This window comes from Rousettus aegyptiacus, unplaced genomic scaffold (genome assembly GCF_014176215.1).
Source record: "Rousettus aegyptiacus isolate mRouAeg1 unplaced genomic scaffold, mRouAeg1.p scaffold_m13_p_3, whole genome shotgun sequence".
NCBI lineage: Eukaryota > Metazoa > Chordata > Mammalia > Chiroptera > Pteropodidae > Rousettus > Rousettus aegyptiacus.
The window spans coordinates 84,822,161-84,841,048 of record NW_023416306.1 but is presented as its reverse complement, the minus strand read 5'-3'; the positions used below and the strand labels follow the sequence as shown (position 1 = coordinate 84,841,048).

The 18,888-nt window shown below is 43.9% G+C and overlaps 1 protein-coding gene across 3 annotated transcripts in view; it reads left to right on the top strand.

Moving 5' to 3' along the window:
* Positions 1-18,888, top strand: part of THSD4 (thrombospondin type 1 domain containing 4) — a 536,848-nt gene that overhangs the window by 17,182 nt on the left and 500,778 nt on the right. For 2 of the 3 annotated variants that reach the window (XM_016126817.2, XM_016126819.2), the window contains exons 2-3: positions 7,253-7,361; positions 17,353-17,422. In XM_016126817.2, the coding sequence (XP_015982303.2) occupies positions 7,333-7,361; positions 17,353-17,422 (99 nt within the window). In that variant the 5' untranslated portion in view covers positions 7,253-7,332. Of the gene's footprint in view, positions 1-7,252; positions 7,362-17,352; positions 17,423-18,888 lie in introns of those variants that run through there. The other variant, XM_036238506.1, reaches the window with a different exon arrangement.

The window sequence follows — 18,888 nt, the reverse complement described above, 5'->3', positions numbered from 1 at the left end:
TAAATCAGATTCTGTGGGTTTTCACGTGTCTGTGGGCAAGCCAGTTTGCAGTATGGAGGTTCAATGGGAAGAAATGAGTTCTGTGGCTGAGTTTGAATATGACAGGGAAGAAAGGATGGCCTCTGCAAGGGGGTTCAGCAAAAACCCAGAGCAGAGGGAGTGTTAGGGGAACAGCCCTTTGGCTGGCCCCTGCCCCAGGCCCAGTAGGAAGAGGCTGGAAATATGGCCCTCCTGGGGCTCCAAGGTCAGCGTCCCCAGTGGCTGGCTTCCTGGGATAGGATTTTCTGAAAGGGCTGTGGCGAGCGGTGAAGGCCACCAGAGGGCTCAGGAGAGTCAGACCCTCCCTGGAGGCAGCACTTGTATGTCTTGGGTTAGTGCCTTTCTTCTGGTCCTAGGGCAGGTTGTAGACATTAACTAGGTATCAGCGATAACAGACAGAGAGAAAGCAGATGAAACCCTACTTTCTAAAAAGGAAGTCTAGTAAAGACACGTGCCATTCATCCATTAATCCATCAGACTTTAACTGCATGGCCACCCGTAAGTAAAGGCACAGGTAAGTAAAGATGTAAAGAAAACATAGCCTTCGCCTTGAGAAGCTACCCGTCCAGTGAGGGACAAGCATAAATAGAGCATGTTTGACATCTGTTAAAAGAGAAGATGCCCTCTTTTCTTTTAAGCTTCTGACCCCTGTTCCATACCACCATTGTTGGCTGATGTATTTGCCCACCATATTGTTCACAGTGACAAAGGATATCTCTCCCACTGTTCTTCCCACTTGCTCTGGATAATGGTTTCATTTGAAGCGGGGTTTACCTTCAAGAAATAAGAACTCCGCTTTTTCTGCCTCTTGCCTTCAAACTGCTGTTCTTGGATGCCTTCTCCCCTCCCAGCCGAAGTTCTTTCTCTAAGATCCACCGCATCTTCTCCGTTGAGGGGTGCAGGGGACAACCTGCACAGCTTTCTCCACCTGACCCCCACCTCAGGATAGTCTCCCCTTTGGTTACCACTTTCCAGTTTGCTCCTTCTTCACCTTTCCTTTCGGCTCACTGGGCATTGGTGGCTCCTTGTTCCTCTGTCCTCTGTCCTTCATTCACACAGTGCTCTCTCTCCAGGAGAGGATTTGTTCATTCACCAAACACACAAGTCCTTCATTTTCTTTTGAAGATTGCAGAAGCCTTCGTCTTTCCCCAGACCTTATCCTTCAACCTGCTATCAGTTCCCTATGCCTGAGATCCTGGCTCTGATTCTTCTAATCCCTTAAAGCCCTCCTGGTCCATGGAAGCAGCTCTGAAGCCCCTGAGGGGGCCAGGGCGAGTTCAGAGGGCGCATTCTGGAGCCACACTGCCTGGCTTTGAAGCCCACCAGTGCTTACTAGCTGTGGGCTATGGAAAATGAACTAGCCCTTCTGTGCCTCAGTTTTCTCCTCTGTGACTTGGCGGCAGTGTTATCTATTCCATAGAGTTGTTAGGAGATTAAATGAGCTAGCACATAAATTCCTAAGTGCAGTGCCCACTACATAGCAAGAATAATAGGGGTGCTGACCATAAAGTCCTCTGTGCTAGTTTCTGCCTTGGAATGTTGGGGCTCCTTTTTGCTTAAAGCAACCACTGAGCACTGAGTCTGAAGTAATTTATCGTTATCAAGGAAATAGTCACTTGCATATTTACTTATTGGTCTGCCTCGATAAGTGTATAAACTCCTCAAAGGCAGGGATTCTTCCTCTCCCCGTCATACTGAGGATCTTGCATGAAACCTAACCCAGAAGGCACCGAGTGCTCGTTAGCTGATGACCTGATTGCCCTACATGCAAATGCTCAAGGACATAAGGGTGACTGGTGCCAGCCCTGCAGGGACCACAAGGCCATTCTTCTGTGTTTTGACTTGAGGAATTCATGCAGTATATGCATTGAGGCCTACAATGTTCCTTTATGTCCAGACTAGTCCTGGAGGCGACACTTGGGAAAATACACCAGAAACCTCTGTTTTGATCAATTAAGTCATTCCTGTTTGTACGCATCAAATGGTGATGAGTTGCATAAACTCTGAGCTGTGGCTGCCTGGATTTGAATTCTGACTCTCCTACCTACGAGCTGGGCGACTTTGGGGAAATTGGTTCACCTCTCTGTGCCTCCATTTCCCAACAGGACAGCCTTCGGGGGTTGCTTTAAGGATAAAATGAGCTGACATGTGTAGAGCTCCTAGACTTTATCTGACACACAGTAACTACTTGTTAGTAGATGTTTTCTAGCATCTTCAGTCTCATTATCTGAAATAACAGGTTATTAAATGGCTCATCTTGGCTCACTTCGTTCTAGGTGATATTCATGGCACAATACACAGTCATTCCTGAAATGCTTTGTCTCCCGGGAAATTTATGAAGTATACCCAGTCGCTTGGGATAGCATCTGTTTACTCATTCATTCATCCATCCATTCCTTTATTTATTGAGTGTCTCGCTATGCGTGATCCTCTCCTAGGTGGGAGGCAGTGCGTCTGCTAGAGTGAAAAGAACAATCCTGGTGTCGGCGGTCTGTGTTCGGTCCCAGCCCAGCCCAGCCCAGACCTCGACCTCAGTTTGTTGTGAGGATTAACTAACATGATGTATGCCCCACATCTGCTGGTCAGTAAAAGTCGGTGCCTGGCTCTTCCACTTTCCTGATAAAGGAAGACTAGGGTGGGTGAGACACGCCTCCGACGTTGGGAGCCGCCATCCTGGTACTTTGTCCACAGACACCTAGAGTGTCAGGTAGGGGGTGCTGCAGACAATGGGCAAGGTTTCTGTGAGAACAAAGTTTGTGTAAATGGCGGTAGGTTCAGAGAACACATTGGTGATGTCAGTGAGCACAGGACAGGGCAGGATGTGGCCAGTGCGGAGGCTCCCAGCCTGTCAGGCCCCTCAGGAGGTGGCTTTTGCAGAGGAACAGGTAGGTTCCGAGACTCAGCCTCATCATGTGTCACTGGGTGCTGGACCTGCCTCCTTCTGAAACCTCTGGTCCTCATTGTTGTGCTGGTGAGTCATTTTCTCTCCCCCAGGGGTGAGGCTTCTGTTGGCCCTGGTGATTGCTTCACATGATGTGAGTTCCAGAGGGGGAAGCTGTGTGCGGGAGGGAGGGAGGTGGAACTGTCGCCTGCAGTTGGGACGTGGCTGCGAAGTGGCCTTTCTGAACCCAGATGTGAGAGGCTGAGGAGACCCCCTCTTCTGGAGTATGGCCTAATATGAGGTGGGGTCTTCCAGGAGTTCTGGTCAGGGCTTGAGAGGGAGGGACGTGGAAGATACTCAGAGCGGGCCTGTGGGTAAGGAGCAGTAGAGTGCCATGGTTTGAGCCCAGGGTCAGAGGAGCCATTCTCTGCTCTGGGTTAGGTCTGTCGTGGCTCCTCTTTCTGTCCCTGCCATCTTGAGCCTTGATGCTCTCTTCTACTTCCTTCTGGTATGTGGGGACTTCGACTTTGGCCTGAACAAAATCAGGTGGCTTGTCAGCTTTCCTGTAGGATCTCTGTGGAAAGGAGAAGAGGTGGGGCCTCCATCCCTCAGGGAGTGTATGTTCTAACAGAAACTAGATTGTTAGATTTTTTTGTCCACTGTTAAGAAAGGGGATAAATCAACAGGAGCAAACCTCACAAGGGGACTCGGCTCCGTAGATGGCATGTTTCCTTAATCTGCTTGCTCCGTGCACTGTTGCCAGATGCATTTTTGGGAAACCTCACTTTCATCAGGTCCTTCCCTGCTCCAGAACCTACAGTGGCTCTTTCTTGCTCCTTGCATCAAAAATCCTCCTGGTCCCACTTTCCAGGGGCTTGGGTAACTTGGCTTTGCCTGTCTTTACGATGTTATTCCCCCAGTCACAGGTAGACTTACTTCTTCACCGTTTGCTGGGTTCTAGAGCAAGGGCTTTGAAACGTTTCTGACCGAACCACAGTAAGAAACACCTCTCCTTCTATGTGTGATAAACACTGGTATTTTCTTTTCTTTTCCAGTCTTTCTTATTTCATTAAAAAAAGTGCAGGTCATGACCCACGAAATTGATTTCATGATAGACCAATGGGTCATGACCCAGAGTTTGAAAAGCAGGACTGATTTAACACAATACTAGTCATGGAAGCACAAGTGAGCTTTAAGGAAAAGGCAGAGCCCGTCTAAGCTCTCTCGGGTCTGCCACGTCAGGAGAAAACACTGATCAGACCTGACAAGAAACATTCTAGAGCAGTGGTCTCCAAAAATTTTTTGATATGCACCCCAACAATAAAAAAATACTGGAGTGTACAACTCCAACGTATATTTGTTTTTTTAAAAAGCCTATCAACGTATTATGTGAGCATGTGAAACATGCATGCAAAATATAAATTTTAAAAGGGCAAGCTAAAGATGAAAGAAACAATATTTTAAAATGACATGCTAATCACGATGGCTTCCTTCCATTATCAGCAAATATCTGAAGGCAAAATACCCATGGAGGACGAGGTTCATGGTCATCAGCAGCCGTTGTAAATCTATCTTCAAATTGTTTTGCTAATTTAAGATCCTTTTCGGGTTGACTCGTTGTCAGGTTTGGAAACCACTGCTTCATGTCATACTCTGTTCCCTCCACATTGCCCTTCCTGTCCTGACCAAACCACAGAAGCTCTGATAGCATCTCCTTTTGCTGGCTCTGTCCACCAGGAATCTGGAAGCAGTCATCTTTGACGCCTTGCTTTCCCTTGTCCCCCTCGACCACTCATTTACTTGGTAAATATTCTGGTAAATGTGGGGTCAGCTCTTTCCACATTCTCCTTGGATCGCCAGGTTCCTGCCACCCTGCTTCCATCTTCCTCCCAGTTCCTCACATGAGTTTCCACTCAAGATTTCCTCTCCCTGGGGTGTCCTTCCACCCCATTCACCTGGCTGACCCCTACTCACCCCTCACCAAGCCTCACCATGCAGGTCACTTTCTCAGAGGGACCTTCTCTGACCACTGCCCAGTGTACTTTCTGAAGTACCTCGGACTTTTTTCATGGCTCTTATCACAACTTTATTTTTATACTTACTTGTATTTCAGTTTGTTTAAAGTATGTAGCCCTCTAGACTGGAAGTTCCTTGAGAACAGGGATCATGTCTGCTGTGTGTGTGTCTAGCACCCAGGTGCAGTCTCAAGAAACATCTATTACAACAACCCTGTAAGGTGGTTATAAACAGTATCCCCATTTTACAGATGAGGAAATTGAAAGACAAAGGGTTAATTGCCAGAGGGCACCTGGTTAATAAATGGGGATACTGGTCTCAGACCCAAGTCACTCAGATTACAGTGTCCACTCTTACCAACTACTCTAAATTGTTCACTTATGACTTTCATAGGCTCAGGGCCAATTTTAAGTCTATCTTCCTTGCTGGCGCCTGACCAGCCCTCTGCAGTGATTCTCTGTCTCCTGAACTAGCTTGATTAGTACTTAGGGCCTCCATGTAATGACATTTACGCTGTGCTCTTCTGGATATCACCGTCCTTTTCCCAGATAACTCCATGTCCCTAAATCCTACGCTCCTAAGTTAGATTGTAAAGTGAGACCCTGCACTGACTCATCCTTCTCTTGAATCCCTCGGAGAGGACCTGAGCATTCCACATCCTGAGTAAATAATTATTGATCATCATCAGGAGCTTGGCAAAGATTTTACCTGACTCCCAAGTTAAATCCCATCTTTGTACATACCTGTTTCCCAGCCAAGAGCAAGACTGCATCTTGGATTCAGAGGAGTTTTAACTGTTCCAATTTGCACTTGCTGGCTTTCTTCCTGGTGGATCTCAATGTAACTTTTGGCTGAGACCCAAGAATTTAAGGGTCTTCAGTACCGTGAGTAATTTCATGAGTTGCTGATAGCTAATTAGCGGTGATTACAGTTAAGAGGCTTTACTTTCTTAACCCTCAGAAAGGGCTGGTGGTAACTTTTGAAATCTTGATATTTTTTTCCTCCTGCAAATGGAATTTTCTGCTTCTCATGACCGTCTTTTCTTAATTTTTTTGTAACTTATCTCCCAATCCTCCCTTTCTAGTGAGAAGGAAATGTGAAGTCCGGGAAAGAATTTGGAAACCAATGGTCTTGGAAAACTCTGGCTTTCTTAGAGAGAACCCCTGCACACACCTGGAAACCACGCTTCATTTATTTGTCTTTCTCTGAGAGGAGGTGCTGGAGGGGAGGAGCCTGGGACATGATTTTAATTCCTAAGTTCCATCACATTTCAATCAAACCTCCTATCCCGGGCTTTCTGATGCTGTTTACAAGCTTTGAAACTCTTGGCTCACTTGACAATGTTTAGCAGTTCTGTTTTGTGAGGGCTTCTGAATAAAGTAGTATTTGTAGGTGAGAGGGATTTATCTTTTTTTTACTGTGATAACACATTTTACGTGTTGCTTCACCCCTCTTGCGTCAGTATCGTCAGAGACACTTTTTAGTGAGAGGCACTCTGAGCCAAGCACTGGGCTAATGTCCACTCATTTGATCTTCACAACAACCTGCAGTATTCTCTAGGCAGTATTTTTAAAGTTTTATTGAGATATAATTCACATACCAATTTAAAAGTGTACAATTCAGTGGCTTTTAGTATATTCACAGGGCTATGCAATAATCGGCACAGTCTAATATTAGAACAGTTTTCTCACCACAGGAGGAAAACCTGTAGTCTCCCTTGAGCCCCACCGCGCCCCTAGACCATGGCAACCACTAATGTACTTTCTGTCTCTATAGATTTGCTTGTTCTGGACATTTCTTATAAATGGAATCATATAATATTTGTTCTTGTGTCTGGCTTTTTTCACTTAGGATAGTGCTTTCAGGGTTCATCTATCTTATAGATATATCAGTATGTCATTTTCTTTGTTAGTCAGTATTTTTATCCCTAATATACAGTTAGAGACACTTAAGACACAGCGGCAAAATGACTTTCCTATGATTAAGTCATCTTTAGTAGATGGGGCTAAATTTCCAACGCAGGTTTGCCAAATGTCAACTTTGCTATGAGCTCGGAGTCTGAGGTAATCATATTGATAGTTATTTATTGCACTTCTGTGAATCAGTCACTGAGCTGAGTGTCCTGTAAATTTGTTCATATATAATCAGACTTCAGTTGGAAAATCTGGTGACCATACTGGTCAGTGACATTTTTGTTTAAATGTCTTCCATTTGCTCACTTCTGGTTTCATTGGCCTACTTAGGCTCTAAAATCTTAGGCTGTAGAATCTTCTTAAGCAAATTATGCTAAAAATAGCATTGTTGTTCCTTCTGTAGGAGTTTGAACACCATCCCCACCTGCAGAAAATTGGCAACATCTCTGAGGAAACTTTGCTTTTTCCTGGACCCCAAGCATCATGGTTTCCCATTTCATGGGGTCTCTTAGGTAAGTAAAGAACCTTTTAAAAAGAGAATAAGAATCCCAGATTCCAGTTTTACTGTATAGTTTCTTAGCGTAACTAGGCTTGAAGGTCTGCATCTCACCAATATTTTTGCTACACTATGTCCACATTTGTGGTAAGCGTGCTGTTTGGAAGGGTGGCCAAGGCCCCAGGAGCTGTGTGCTGAGGCGAGAGGTGCTTGCACTGAGATCCAAGTGACCTGAGTCCTACACTATGCCCTGCTATTTTATTATTTATTTTAATTAAAACATTTTTTCACCTTTAAGTCTCAAATTTTTAAAAATAAAAATGTTACTGGGTTAGTGGATAGATATCATGGTTGCATACAAGAATTACCCAAATAACTTGAAAAATATTGTCCTCTGACTGCATCCCCTCAGATGTTCACTTAATTGACCTGGTTTATTTAAAAGGTGACCTTTCTAGTCCCTTCACCTACATTTTTTAAATTTGATCCTGATATCAACCATGTGAGGTAGGTAGAATAAGCATTAGTATCTCTGTTTTGTAGATAAGAAAACCAGTCCTTGGAATCTTTAACTCCTGTGTGCCACATTTCTTTAGTGTAGGGTCTGAAAAAGGGCTCTGTGTTCAGGAACTGTAGTCCCGTCATTGAGGCTTTTTTCAAATGCTTTAAGGCAATAGACCCTTTTTAAAATTCTGCAATTAAAATCCGTTGTAAAACCTCAGCATATAAAATAGCCAATAGCAGTATTTTATTAAGATAAATTTATTTTAGAAGTTCAAATTTGTAATATTTACACATGAGATCACTGAGTCTGTTTTGATAAACACCAAAATTTGAAATCAGGATTTGTGGCTGATAGCTGGTTCATCAGCCTCAGCATTTAGTTGCTTTTAAACTTGTTTTAGCTGCATAGTATTAAGAAAATTTTGATCCACATAGGTAAGTAATTGCAATTACTAACAATTCTTTGATGAAACTCATCTTGTAATCTCGGGATAGTCTTTAAATTAATTGACTCAGAATCTAAAAAGAGGAGAAGGAGGAACTTTCTGTTTTAGAGTTGAATCATTCATGATATCTTATAGTTCCAACTACCCCCATAACTATACATTAGGCCCAAATGCCCAGAACTTGCACAATAAAAAGTAAAATGGTCTATAGTATGTTATTGTGATGGTGCCATGTGGGATTGCCCAACCATGGCTCGAGCGTTTGCCAGGTAGATACTCTGAGGCCAACGCCTGGCACTTAATTGAGTGTAGTGTGTGTGCGTATGTGTGTGCACGCGCGCACGCGCGCAAGCAGTAGTCTGTAGTTGCTTATATAATTTTACATGAACAGACCTGTGCAGACCTGAAGTGGAGAGCTACAACCTTCTTTATCGGTGACATTCACAGCATGTCAGAAACAGTCAGAGAAGTCAGGAAAAGCTCCATTCTTAGACTCCTTGCGAAATCCAGCCATTGATGTTTTATGGTTTCTTCAGGGTTAGTACTTGGCCTTTGATCTAATTGAGCATGTGTACATTTTTAAGCCATAGTTTAAAAAATAGTTTAAAAGATATGTCAAGACATGAAATATACATCCATTTCATGGAAACTTCATCACACTGATGTAAAACCACAGCAGCTGGACCACTTGGTCACTTCAGGACCACTGCTTAGTTGAGCACTAGGACCCAGTGGGGACAGAGAAGTGGCAGTCACAGTCACGTATTGAACTGGATTGAAAAGCGCAGCGGAGAGACAAAGGTGGGTTCACCGTGTAAACATGTGTTAAGTCTGGCTGCTATCAGAAAAGCCCCTAAAAGTATTGAAGACCCTCAAAATCATGACCACTCAAGCTGCACAGGAATGGTGTTACTTGGGAAAAGTCCCTTTTGCAAAGTTTTTTTTTCCCTTGATGTCTTGGAATTTTAATTGATGCCCCTGTGAACAGTTAACCTCCTGTAATGATATGTGGTGTGAAGGCCGTCTCCCTTCAAGGGGATCCTGGGGGCTTGCCTGCAAGCTGTGCATTATTTCAGAGAAATTGCCCACAGGTTAGAAATGAGCAAGGTAGAAGTAGCGGAAAGCTTGATGTCGCCTTGCTACTCTGATGGCAGAACTCAGGAAGTCTTGACAGGCCTCTGCACTCTGGTGCTGCTAAAGGGTTGTTTGAACGGGGCTGCTCAGTGGGACATTTCTCCAAGAGTTCTGTAAGTCCTGGGGAAAGAATATGTAAATTAGGAGGATGGGCGAGTCTTCCCAGGAGAGCTCAGCTGGAGATTTCCGTCAGGTCTCCTTCATAAGCCAGGTCCTAATAATCTATTGTACATTCTGTTTCTATAGCCAAATAAATATATTTTAACCTAACAAACAAACAAACAAACAAACCTAAAATGTCTTGTCTAAATGTTTTTCAAAATTTTCTGGGGCAAAGGACTATGGTTATTTTAGGAGTAAGAGGTCTTTGATAAAATTGATAGATGAGAAATACATATACACATATTAGGAGCTTTTAAACATTTTTCAAGGCAACCAAATGCATAAATATCAATTGGAAGTGCTGGAGGATTTCTCTACCTACAGGGAAAACAGGTCAAAATTAGAATTCAGCTGCCAAGAAAATCCCTGAGAGGAAAAAAACATTTAAGGGGATTTACAATTCTGATATATGGAGATTTAGTTTAAAAATCCCTCCTCGGTTTTTGCCAAGCCCCAGAGTCACAAAGCCAGCTTCTTCATTGAAAGAGAGCAGCCCCGAGTAGGAAATGTATTAAGAGCATCTCTGCCCTGCTGAGTCTGTTGTAATAAAAAAGAATCACAGTTAAACCCAGTAGCAGAGGAGGCATAAGATCTTAACTCTTGGTGGTACTGGTTAGTGGGCTGTCACTGAACCTTGGACACGTTCTGGATGCCATTTGAAAGGCAGGGTAAGTAGAATTCCTTTGGACCAAAGGGTTAGTCAAGGCTTGATTGGGGAATGTTTGTCACCAGTTCCAAGTTAGAGAAGAAACAGTCCTCAGTGATCAGGAGTATTTATGTTTCTTGAGAACTTGCACCAAATTGTGCATTTTTTTTTTGATATGCACAGTTACATCTTTATGTGTTTGTTCAGTGATTGAATGGAAGGAAAACCAGTTTCTCCCTAGAAGCTCTGTAACAAGTGATGATGTCTGCCTGCCGTGGCTGCCGACAGAATCTCTTCAGGGCCAGTCTCCTTGGTCAGCACTCTTCCTTTACCTCTTGGAGTGCTTTCGTGTAACTAACACATTTTATGTTTGAAAGGAAAACAAAGAAGAAAACAAAATGATTGAAAATAACAAACAGTTGGTTAAATTGGCAGGAGATAAAGTTGATTCCATGATTCTCAATTTAAATGGTAGTTTCTGAAGAAATGCAGATGTAATTAGAGAGATTACAAGGTTAGATGGTGATTTTTATAGATTTTATGGAGAGTTCTGGATCATTTTAAGTATTTTACAGGTTGATGGCCCTAGGTCAAGTGTCTGGTTTTAGTCTTCTACAAATTAAAAGCTTTCCTTTTTCTGCATATACACTTCAGTAGAGTAACATTACTGTAACGCCTGTCAGCTACTTTGCTTAGAAATACAACCAAAAGGGACTGAGGAAAAGAGAAAGAGAAAGGTGGCTGGTTGTTCTTGGAGCAATTGGAAAAGATCCCAAGTACAGAAAAGAAGAAAGAAGTGGGTGAAGAAAATGTGTTTCTCTGTGAGAAAGAGAATGCTCAAGGTAGTGATACTTGAAGTATGATTGATTAGTGAAAACTGAGATTTCCCTTAGGGGTAAAGAAATATGTAAATTGGGAAAGATCGTGGGGTCAAGCCAGTGACCAAGAAAAGAGATGGAGGAGGAGAGGCCAGTCTCAGATCATAAGTATCGAACTACATGGCGTTAATAAGACAGGGCAGAGCTTGTGTCACCCACATCTAAACCACTACTCAATTGATGCTTACTAAATATTTGTTAACTACTGAATGAATAGATTAATAATTATCTTTTGTGTAAAAAAATGGAGTAGAAAATTTTCCTTTCCTGATTAGCATCATTAGTTAATCACAAAAGTACGTTAAAGCAGAAAAATCATACAAATGATACACACGCACCTTTAACAGTTTATTTTTAACTTAAAACACATGTACGTTCACTCACCAATTTTTTGATGTGACGCCGAGGACTTTTCTTTGAGCACGAACCCCTCATTGTCTTTCTTGCACATACCACACTCATAAGCATTATCTAAGGTTTCCATTTGGATTTCTTTAAAGTGGAGTGAGAATTTAAAGACATTTGCAAAGCAATCTGAGTACAGAGTAAGTTTAGATTTTTATTATTTTTGCCTCTAATCATTTACAGTTGTCTCATCCACACCTAATTTCCCAGCAGTTTTTTTCTTGGCTACTTGCCGTTAGTGAGTCCTTCCAAAGCATTCAGCTTCGTTTTTGTAGAAACAACTAACAACTACTCTTTGTGTGTGTGTGTGTGCGTGCGCTTCATTCATGGATTGGTGTATTATTTGAATATATTATGTAATTATGCAGTGACTGGCATGAATGGGTTTGGGGACATGGTTGACTATATGAACACAAGTTTCCTGATGGGAGCAGAAGAGTACAAGAACCTGCTGGAATGTTTTGTGGGATGCCCAGTAGGGGCCATCTGAAAGGTAGGCATGGAGGCCAGGAGGAAATAAAATGTTTTTCTGGAGGACTGCCCTGGCAAACTCTTTCCTATAAAATGATGGCAGGCATTCAGAAAGTATTGATTTTTCTTTAAGCTTGGCACAGCCTTGCACCTGGACCATGTCCTCATCACTCAGTACTTGATTGTGGGATTTGCTAGAACATTCTGTACTAAAGAGGTTCAGTTGAATCAAGGTGTTATCATTGGGCTGCCAGCTACCCATCCCTTACTTACCCCAATAGATTTATAGGCGTCAGGCTAACACTCACCCCCCCAGGGATCAGAACCGATAACTCCAATTTCTAAGAAATCCTTCTTTTAGGATTGTCTTCCTTTTCCCAGTTCTTCTGTTTTTATGACAGAATTCTGGGGTCCACTTAGAAAATACTTTCGTGATGAAAATCTTACTCACAGCAGCATTTTGCATTTCTTTAATGACTGACACTTCTTCCCTCTATCTTCTTTCTCACCTCTCTTCCTTTAATCCTCTCATTCTTTGATTCACTTGTTATCTATTAGCCCTTAGTTTGGACCAAGTCTGTGCTCATTGTCCTGCTAGCTGCAAAGATGTATTAGAAACCAGTTCTGCAAGAAAGCTACCATTGAGCAGGGGAATTTACCAAAGGGTGCAGTGTCTTGAAAAGCTATATGGTGACAGAACACTTCACTTTTTCAGAGCCCCTGGTCCATAAAACACAAATGATTGCAAGAGTGGCGAACCTGGAAATAAGCAATAAAAACCAGTATGCAATAAGAATAGGTGTCCTGAAGTCTGCTCTAAAATGGAAACATTTACTCCAAGAAAGCCAGGCAGGCCTTCTCCCAGAGCCCGTTTGGTCTTGGTGTGATTGCAGCTTCATTGTCTAAAGGTTTCCAAGGCCAAGGCCAACCTGAAGGGAGCAGACTAAAGGGTCACAGACTCATCCATAATAGTCGGCACGGGCCAACGGGATTCAGAGCAACCCAGATTCTGGGCTCCCAAAGTGCTCTGCTCAAAGGCCTCACCACCTTATGATGCACAGATTGGTTGACATTCACACTGGTGTCTCCGAGCCACCTAAGAAAGGTCGCTTAACCTCAGCATGCTCTGTATGAGAAGCAGAGGAAATAAATAGAATGCATTTTTTTTTTTAAGTTTGGAATTTAAATGGTTAGCTTCAAAACTTAGACTGTTCTCTAGTGAGGCTGGATAAACGAGATTTTATTACATCCACTTATTTTCTGATTATTTTTGCATGCAATGACAGAAAGTAAAACAGATGTGTGAAGCCACAGGTTCATAAGACTGGGGAAGAAAATTGATGTGATAAAATGCAAATGCTTGCTTTAAAGGTGTGCTGTTTCCTAATGAGGCCCCAGAGCACAGTGGTTAAGGGTCCAGGCCAAGGGTCTGACTGCTAGCATTGAAATCAGGCTTTTCCACTTAATAGGTGTGTGTGCCTTTCAGTAAATAACAGCCTCTCTGTGCCTCATTCCTAGCCTACAGAATGGGTATAATACAAGTGTCTGATAGGACGGTTGTGAAGATTAAATGCAATCATACTTGTAAGTATTGACATCAGTAGTAACCATCAATTTTCTTTGCCTAATGTCATTTGTAATCCATCTCCCTGTCTTGCTTCCTTTACTCTTAACTGCTGTACGATTAAGGCAGAGGATTGAGCTGAACACAGTAAAATTCACGTTTAGCAAACATTTTTAATCTCCAGAGTGCAGTAGGTAGAGATTTCACTTCAAAGCTAAAATTTTGGCTCTCTTTTGCTAAGGTCGATATAATTTTATTAGTGATCAGGTTGCTCCCAAAATATCTCTTGGGTTGTATTAACTGAAGAAGAAAAGAAGTTAAGATTTTATTTTTCTGTCTTCCTTTTTTGTCACTTGATCTGCTCAAACGCTGTAGAGGTCATTGAGGTAATCCGAGGTGCACAGTGGCTGTGACATGATCCACCCTCACTGAGCGGAGGGTGGTTAGGGAAGGGGTGGAGAAAGGCTGGCCAAGGCAAATACCAAAACCCAGAGCTCCAGTGCCATGATGTAGAACTTGTACCAGATTTCAGTGAACATTATTTTCTACATGAGGAAATGAAATGATGGAGTGTTTAAAATCTAGAACAGCGCTGGGGAATAGCATAATTTTTTTTTCTTTTTCTGATTGGTGTGAAATGTTGGGTTGTTCCTCTGCAAGGTGAATTGGAAAGTCTTGGTAGGAATGTGGCTTCCCCCGCCGCTCGGAGGGGAGCGTGTGATTTGTTTGCCAAAGGCCCTGGTAGCCTTCAATCTGTCAAAACGTTGCAAGCTGGGAGCAGTTTGCCAAAACAAACTATCAAAGTGAAATAACACTTGAGTTGCACACACACAGACACACACGTGCTCTCACATTCCCCAAACATTAATTTCGAAATGGGTTAGGAGGAACAAGGCTTTGGGCTGGGTTGTCAGCGTTTTGGAGAGGTGTGGGCACAGCTACAGACTACCAATTAGATAGGTATGTGTGAGCAGGGTGGGGTATCCCAAAACAGTCTACTTAGCAGGGGCGGGAAACTTTCAGCCCTTGGCAGAGTTTCTTCTGGCCCCTGGGGTTATATATTGCTCTGGCTGCTGTTATTGCAGCCAAAGAATAATTTCCCCTCTGGGGGAATTTATTCTATTCCATTCAGAGCAGAGCCCATTTAATAACTAAGGTTTTATTCCAGAATGAATTTTATAGGGTACCCCTATGCACCAGGGCCTAGCTCCATGAAGAAAAGGTGCATTTGAATGTCTAAACACGACATTGTGTTGCATTTTTGCAACAAGAGGCACCAAAAAACATCTTGCTGCCATACCTCATGTCAATCCTATGAGAATGTATTTGGGGACATCACATAGAAATTTGAAGCGCAACTGATTTTCATAAATCTCTCATAAAAGAACTTCTAAAAGCTCCCAAAGTCACTTTGGATATTTTTGAATTTGTTGCTTCACACGATTTCCACTTATCTTGACACATCAAAGGTTGTCCAGATGATGTAGCATCATACATAAATTCAATGAATTAAGCTTTTACTATGTAGCAGACACCGCTATATGCTGGGGGTTGAAGTAGTAACAAAACAAACTCTCTGATCTCACGGAGCTTATATTCTAGTGGGCAGAGGGTGAAATTTAAGTGAATAAAGACATAATATGTGAGATAGTAAGCGCTATGGAGAAAAACAGGCTAGGCTGGGCGAGAGAGTGCTGTTTCTTATAGGGTCATGGAAGCTTTATGGAGAAGGGCCAGCATTGGGAAGACATCTGAAGGAGGTAAGGGAACAAACTGTAGCAATATCTGTGCATAGAGCTGACCAGACAACCTGGAATGCAGTTCCTCCGAGACAGCAAAAAACCTAGGATCTTTCCTCTTCCATCTTTCACTCCCTCTCCTGCCCCAGGTCTGCCTCAAATTCATGGAAATGCAACCTGGGAGGAGCGGTTGTGCAAAACCACTACTGGTTGCCTTACAGATATGGGGCTTAGGTGTCTACCAAGAACTTTGAGGGGCGGAGGTGGAACACATTTGTGGACTGCTGCTTGTTTTTTGTTTGTTTGTTTTGTTTTGTTTTGTTTTGTGTATAACAAAACCACACCAAGCAGGTTTTCTTTTTAAATGAGTAAACAGTGTCAGAATGTGTTACAAAAAGTTCAGATTTGTAGGCATGGTTCATAGTGTGCTTTCTCGCACGTTTACTCACTTGAGGTCAGCAGAGCCGATGATATTATTCCCATTTTGCAGAGGAAACTGAGACACAGAGGTGATTTGCAACCAAGGGGCATAGACTCCTGAGTCATGACGAATGTGCTCCTTAGTTAAGAGGATAAACTAAATCCAGTAAAGATACAAAAAAGCTATTCTTTCCCCACCACTGTGTTTGCACCCACTCCTTGAGATGCCCCTGCCGCATCGCTGGAAGACATCTTAGGTGGGGGGACCTCCTTTACTGGTCCTGAATAGACCTACAGCCCTTCTCAGTGGAATGCGTGTGTATGGAATACCCTCGGTCCTCAGCCGCAGCTCTAAGACAGCAGTAGAAAGGATGCATTTAATGCCTGGTTATGTGTCCCTTCACCCTGCTTCCAGCCAGTCTGTCCACGTCCATTCTGTGGGGTCTGCTAGGACCAGGCTCGTTTACATATGAAATGAGGGTCGGAGTGGAATTGAGAATTCTTGGAGATGGTGGGAGCCTTTTCTAACTCCACAAGCCCTAACTCAGATTCAGATAGCTTCCTCCATCTCCACCTACACACAGTGCGTTTATCTTGGACAGAGAGCAGTGTTTGTTATCTTTTAATTACGTTGTAGGTTTCAACAAGGTCGAGACCCACTGAGTGTTGCTTAACTTCTGTCCTCAGGATTAAAGCCTAAAAAAGGACTCAAAAGACAGCTAAGTAGAACCAGTGGCCTTTTTGCAGGGATGCTTAAAACAATGCCATTGATGATTTGAAATTAAGGGACTTCAGGCATTTAAGTTATTTGACAATAGTTGTCTCCTCTGACTGTGTTGGGCAGTTTCATTTCTGTCATCCTCAGTGCTCCTTATAGAGGACGAAGACATCAAGGCACAGAGACATTAGCTTACCCTGGATCATTCAGATGGGAAGGGTTGAGCTGGGAGTCTAGCCGACACATGTTTGAATCCAAAGCTCCATGCTCTCCCAGCATGCCCTGCTGTGCTGTCTCTGGGCCAGCTGGCTCCTATTTCCACACCTTCCCTTTATTTGATGACAAGCCCTAATCAGGGCTGGTGACAGTGGGGCTTAACATAGCTAGTCCCACCCATGGAGAACATATGTGACACCAGAGGGTCAAGGACAGGCAGAGGACAGGTCCGGAGGAAAGCCTGAGTGTGGCAGAGGAACTTCCCTGGCCAGGCTCCGAATCCCTGCTCGGCCTGACTGTACCAGCTCCACGAGGACCAAGCATACACTTGCTTTGTGTCAGACGTGGCACCTCGTCTCATTCAGTTCTCCCCAAACTTCCCAGCTAGCTTCCGTCATTATCCTCATCTTACAGTGGCAGAGACGAGGCTCAAATTGGTTAGAGGTCCTGACCTAGAAACCTTGCTGGTAAGCGGTAAAGTTGGGTTCGATCCCAGGCCTGCCCCATGCCTTGGCCCAGCCCACAGCACTGTGCTGCCTCCCTTTCTGTTCGCTGGCCCTTTGCCTCTTCAGTGGGTCACATCCTAGCACCCGGGTTGGACCATTCTGTCCCTTCCAATGATGAGATGGAGATGCCGCCTTCCTCTGGGTACTGCTGCCTGGAACACACTCACAGCCCTGCCTGTTGCTGTTTTTCCTTCTCAGCGCCCTGGGTTTCCTGCTGCTGTTTAGATTCCAGCTCATCTGCCCACAGCCCTCCACTGAACACAGAAAGGTAAGTCACGGCCCTTCAGAGGCTTGCCTTCTCTGTACAGGGGACTGAGGTCACTCCAGTCACCACCCTGAGTTTTGTTCTATGTTGATGTGAGTCACCGCTGATTCTGAGAGGAAGCACCACTTATAGAATGTTCACCAGCCCTCCGATCCTGCCTGAGTCCTTGGAACTTAGGAATAAAGCCAGTGCCCAGAGTCAGTCTCTGATCAGAGAGCAGGGCTGGCTTTGCAGCCTGTGCCCATTAGAATGGAGCTGTTAAGGGGAGGTCAGTGAGAAGACTTTATATACTTGGGAATGGTGGAGCACCAGCATGGAGCATTTACCCATCTTCAGGGGCAAGGGGTGTTAATGATTAGAGAGAGAGCTGTAGTTATAGCTGTGGCCGCGGCTATGCAAGAGGACCCCTAATAGGGAACCATGGTCTTTCATAGGACTGTGCCACTGCTGACCAGCAGCCAGGCAGGGAGGGAGCAGGAAAATAAGGGCCTGACCTCATCTTTCCTCCTCCCTTCCATGTCCTGCGGTGACTTCCTTTAGCCGAACCCAACCAAAGACAAGACAAAAAGCCCTTGATGCAGTCCTCGAAAACCAGCCTCCTGGGCCACAGAGCTGGGTGGAGACGGGCAGATAGAACATCTGGAGGGACAGACAGACAGTATCAAGCAAATGTCCCTTCAGGCTCTGTGTATTTCATTGTAAGTGAACTGTCCACTGTTGCCTGAACAAGCCTAGTGCTGACCTGCAACAGAGCAGGTGTGTGATAAACGTTTCCTTAGAAATTGATGTGTGAAGTGACTCTGAGAGGGTTCTGAAAATCCCTTTCTGCTACCTTGGAGTGCCTCACATCTACAAGTAATGAAATGTAGACACTGCTGAGAGGAATTGTAGGGCACCCGTGTGTACCTAAGTGTGACTGAGTTGGTTGGAACCTTTACTGAGACAGAGTTTTCATAGCTGAAGTCCAGCAGAGAAGGGAGTCCAGAAAAGAGAGCATGTGCACAGAACTTCCTGGTGGAAGTTCTTGACGTTCTTGTCTGATTAGTCTAATTTCTTTTAGGTCTGTGGATTATGTTCTGGCTTTGTTTTTCCAGGCCAGATATAAACCTATATTGTATTGTATCCTCCACTCAGATGTCAGCTCCATGACAGTGGGATCTAGACTGTCTTGTTCACTGCCATATTCTCAGCTCCTGGAATACAACCTGGCATGTTGTATGACTGAATTAATGGAAAACCTGGCCAAGATCTAAGCATCATTTTGTTGGAGTCACTGGGAAATTTATACTCCCTAATTTCACTCTGTCATCCCCATTCATAATTTCAAGAATCAGAAAGGACAACTGCTATATCCTGGATATTTGTGTCCCCCCCCAACCCCCCCCCCCAAATTGATGTTTTGAAACATAACCCATAGTGTAATGGTGTTTGGAGGTGGAGCCTTTGGATGGTGATTATGTCATGGGAGT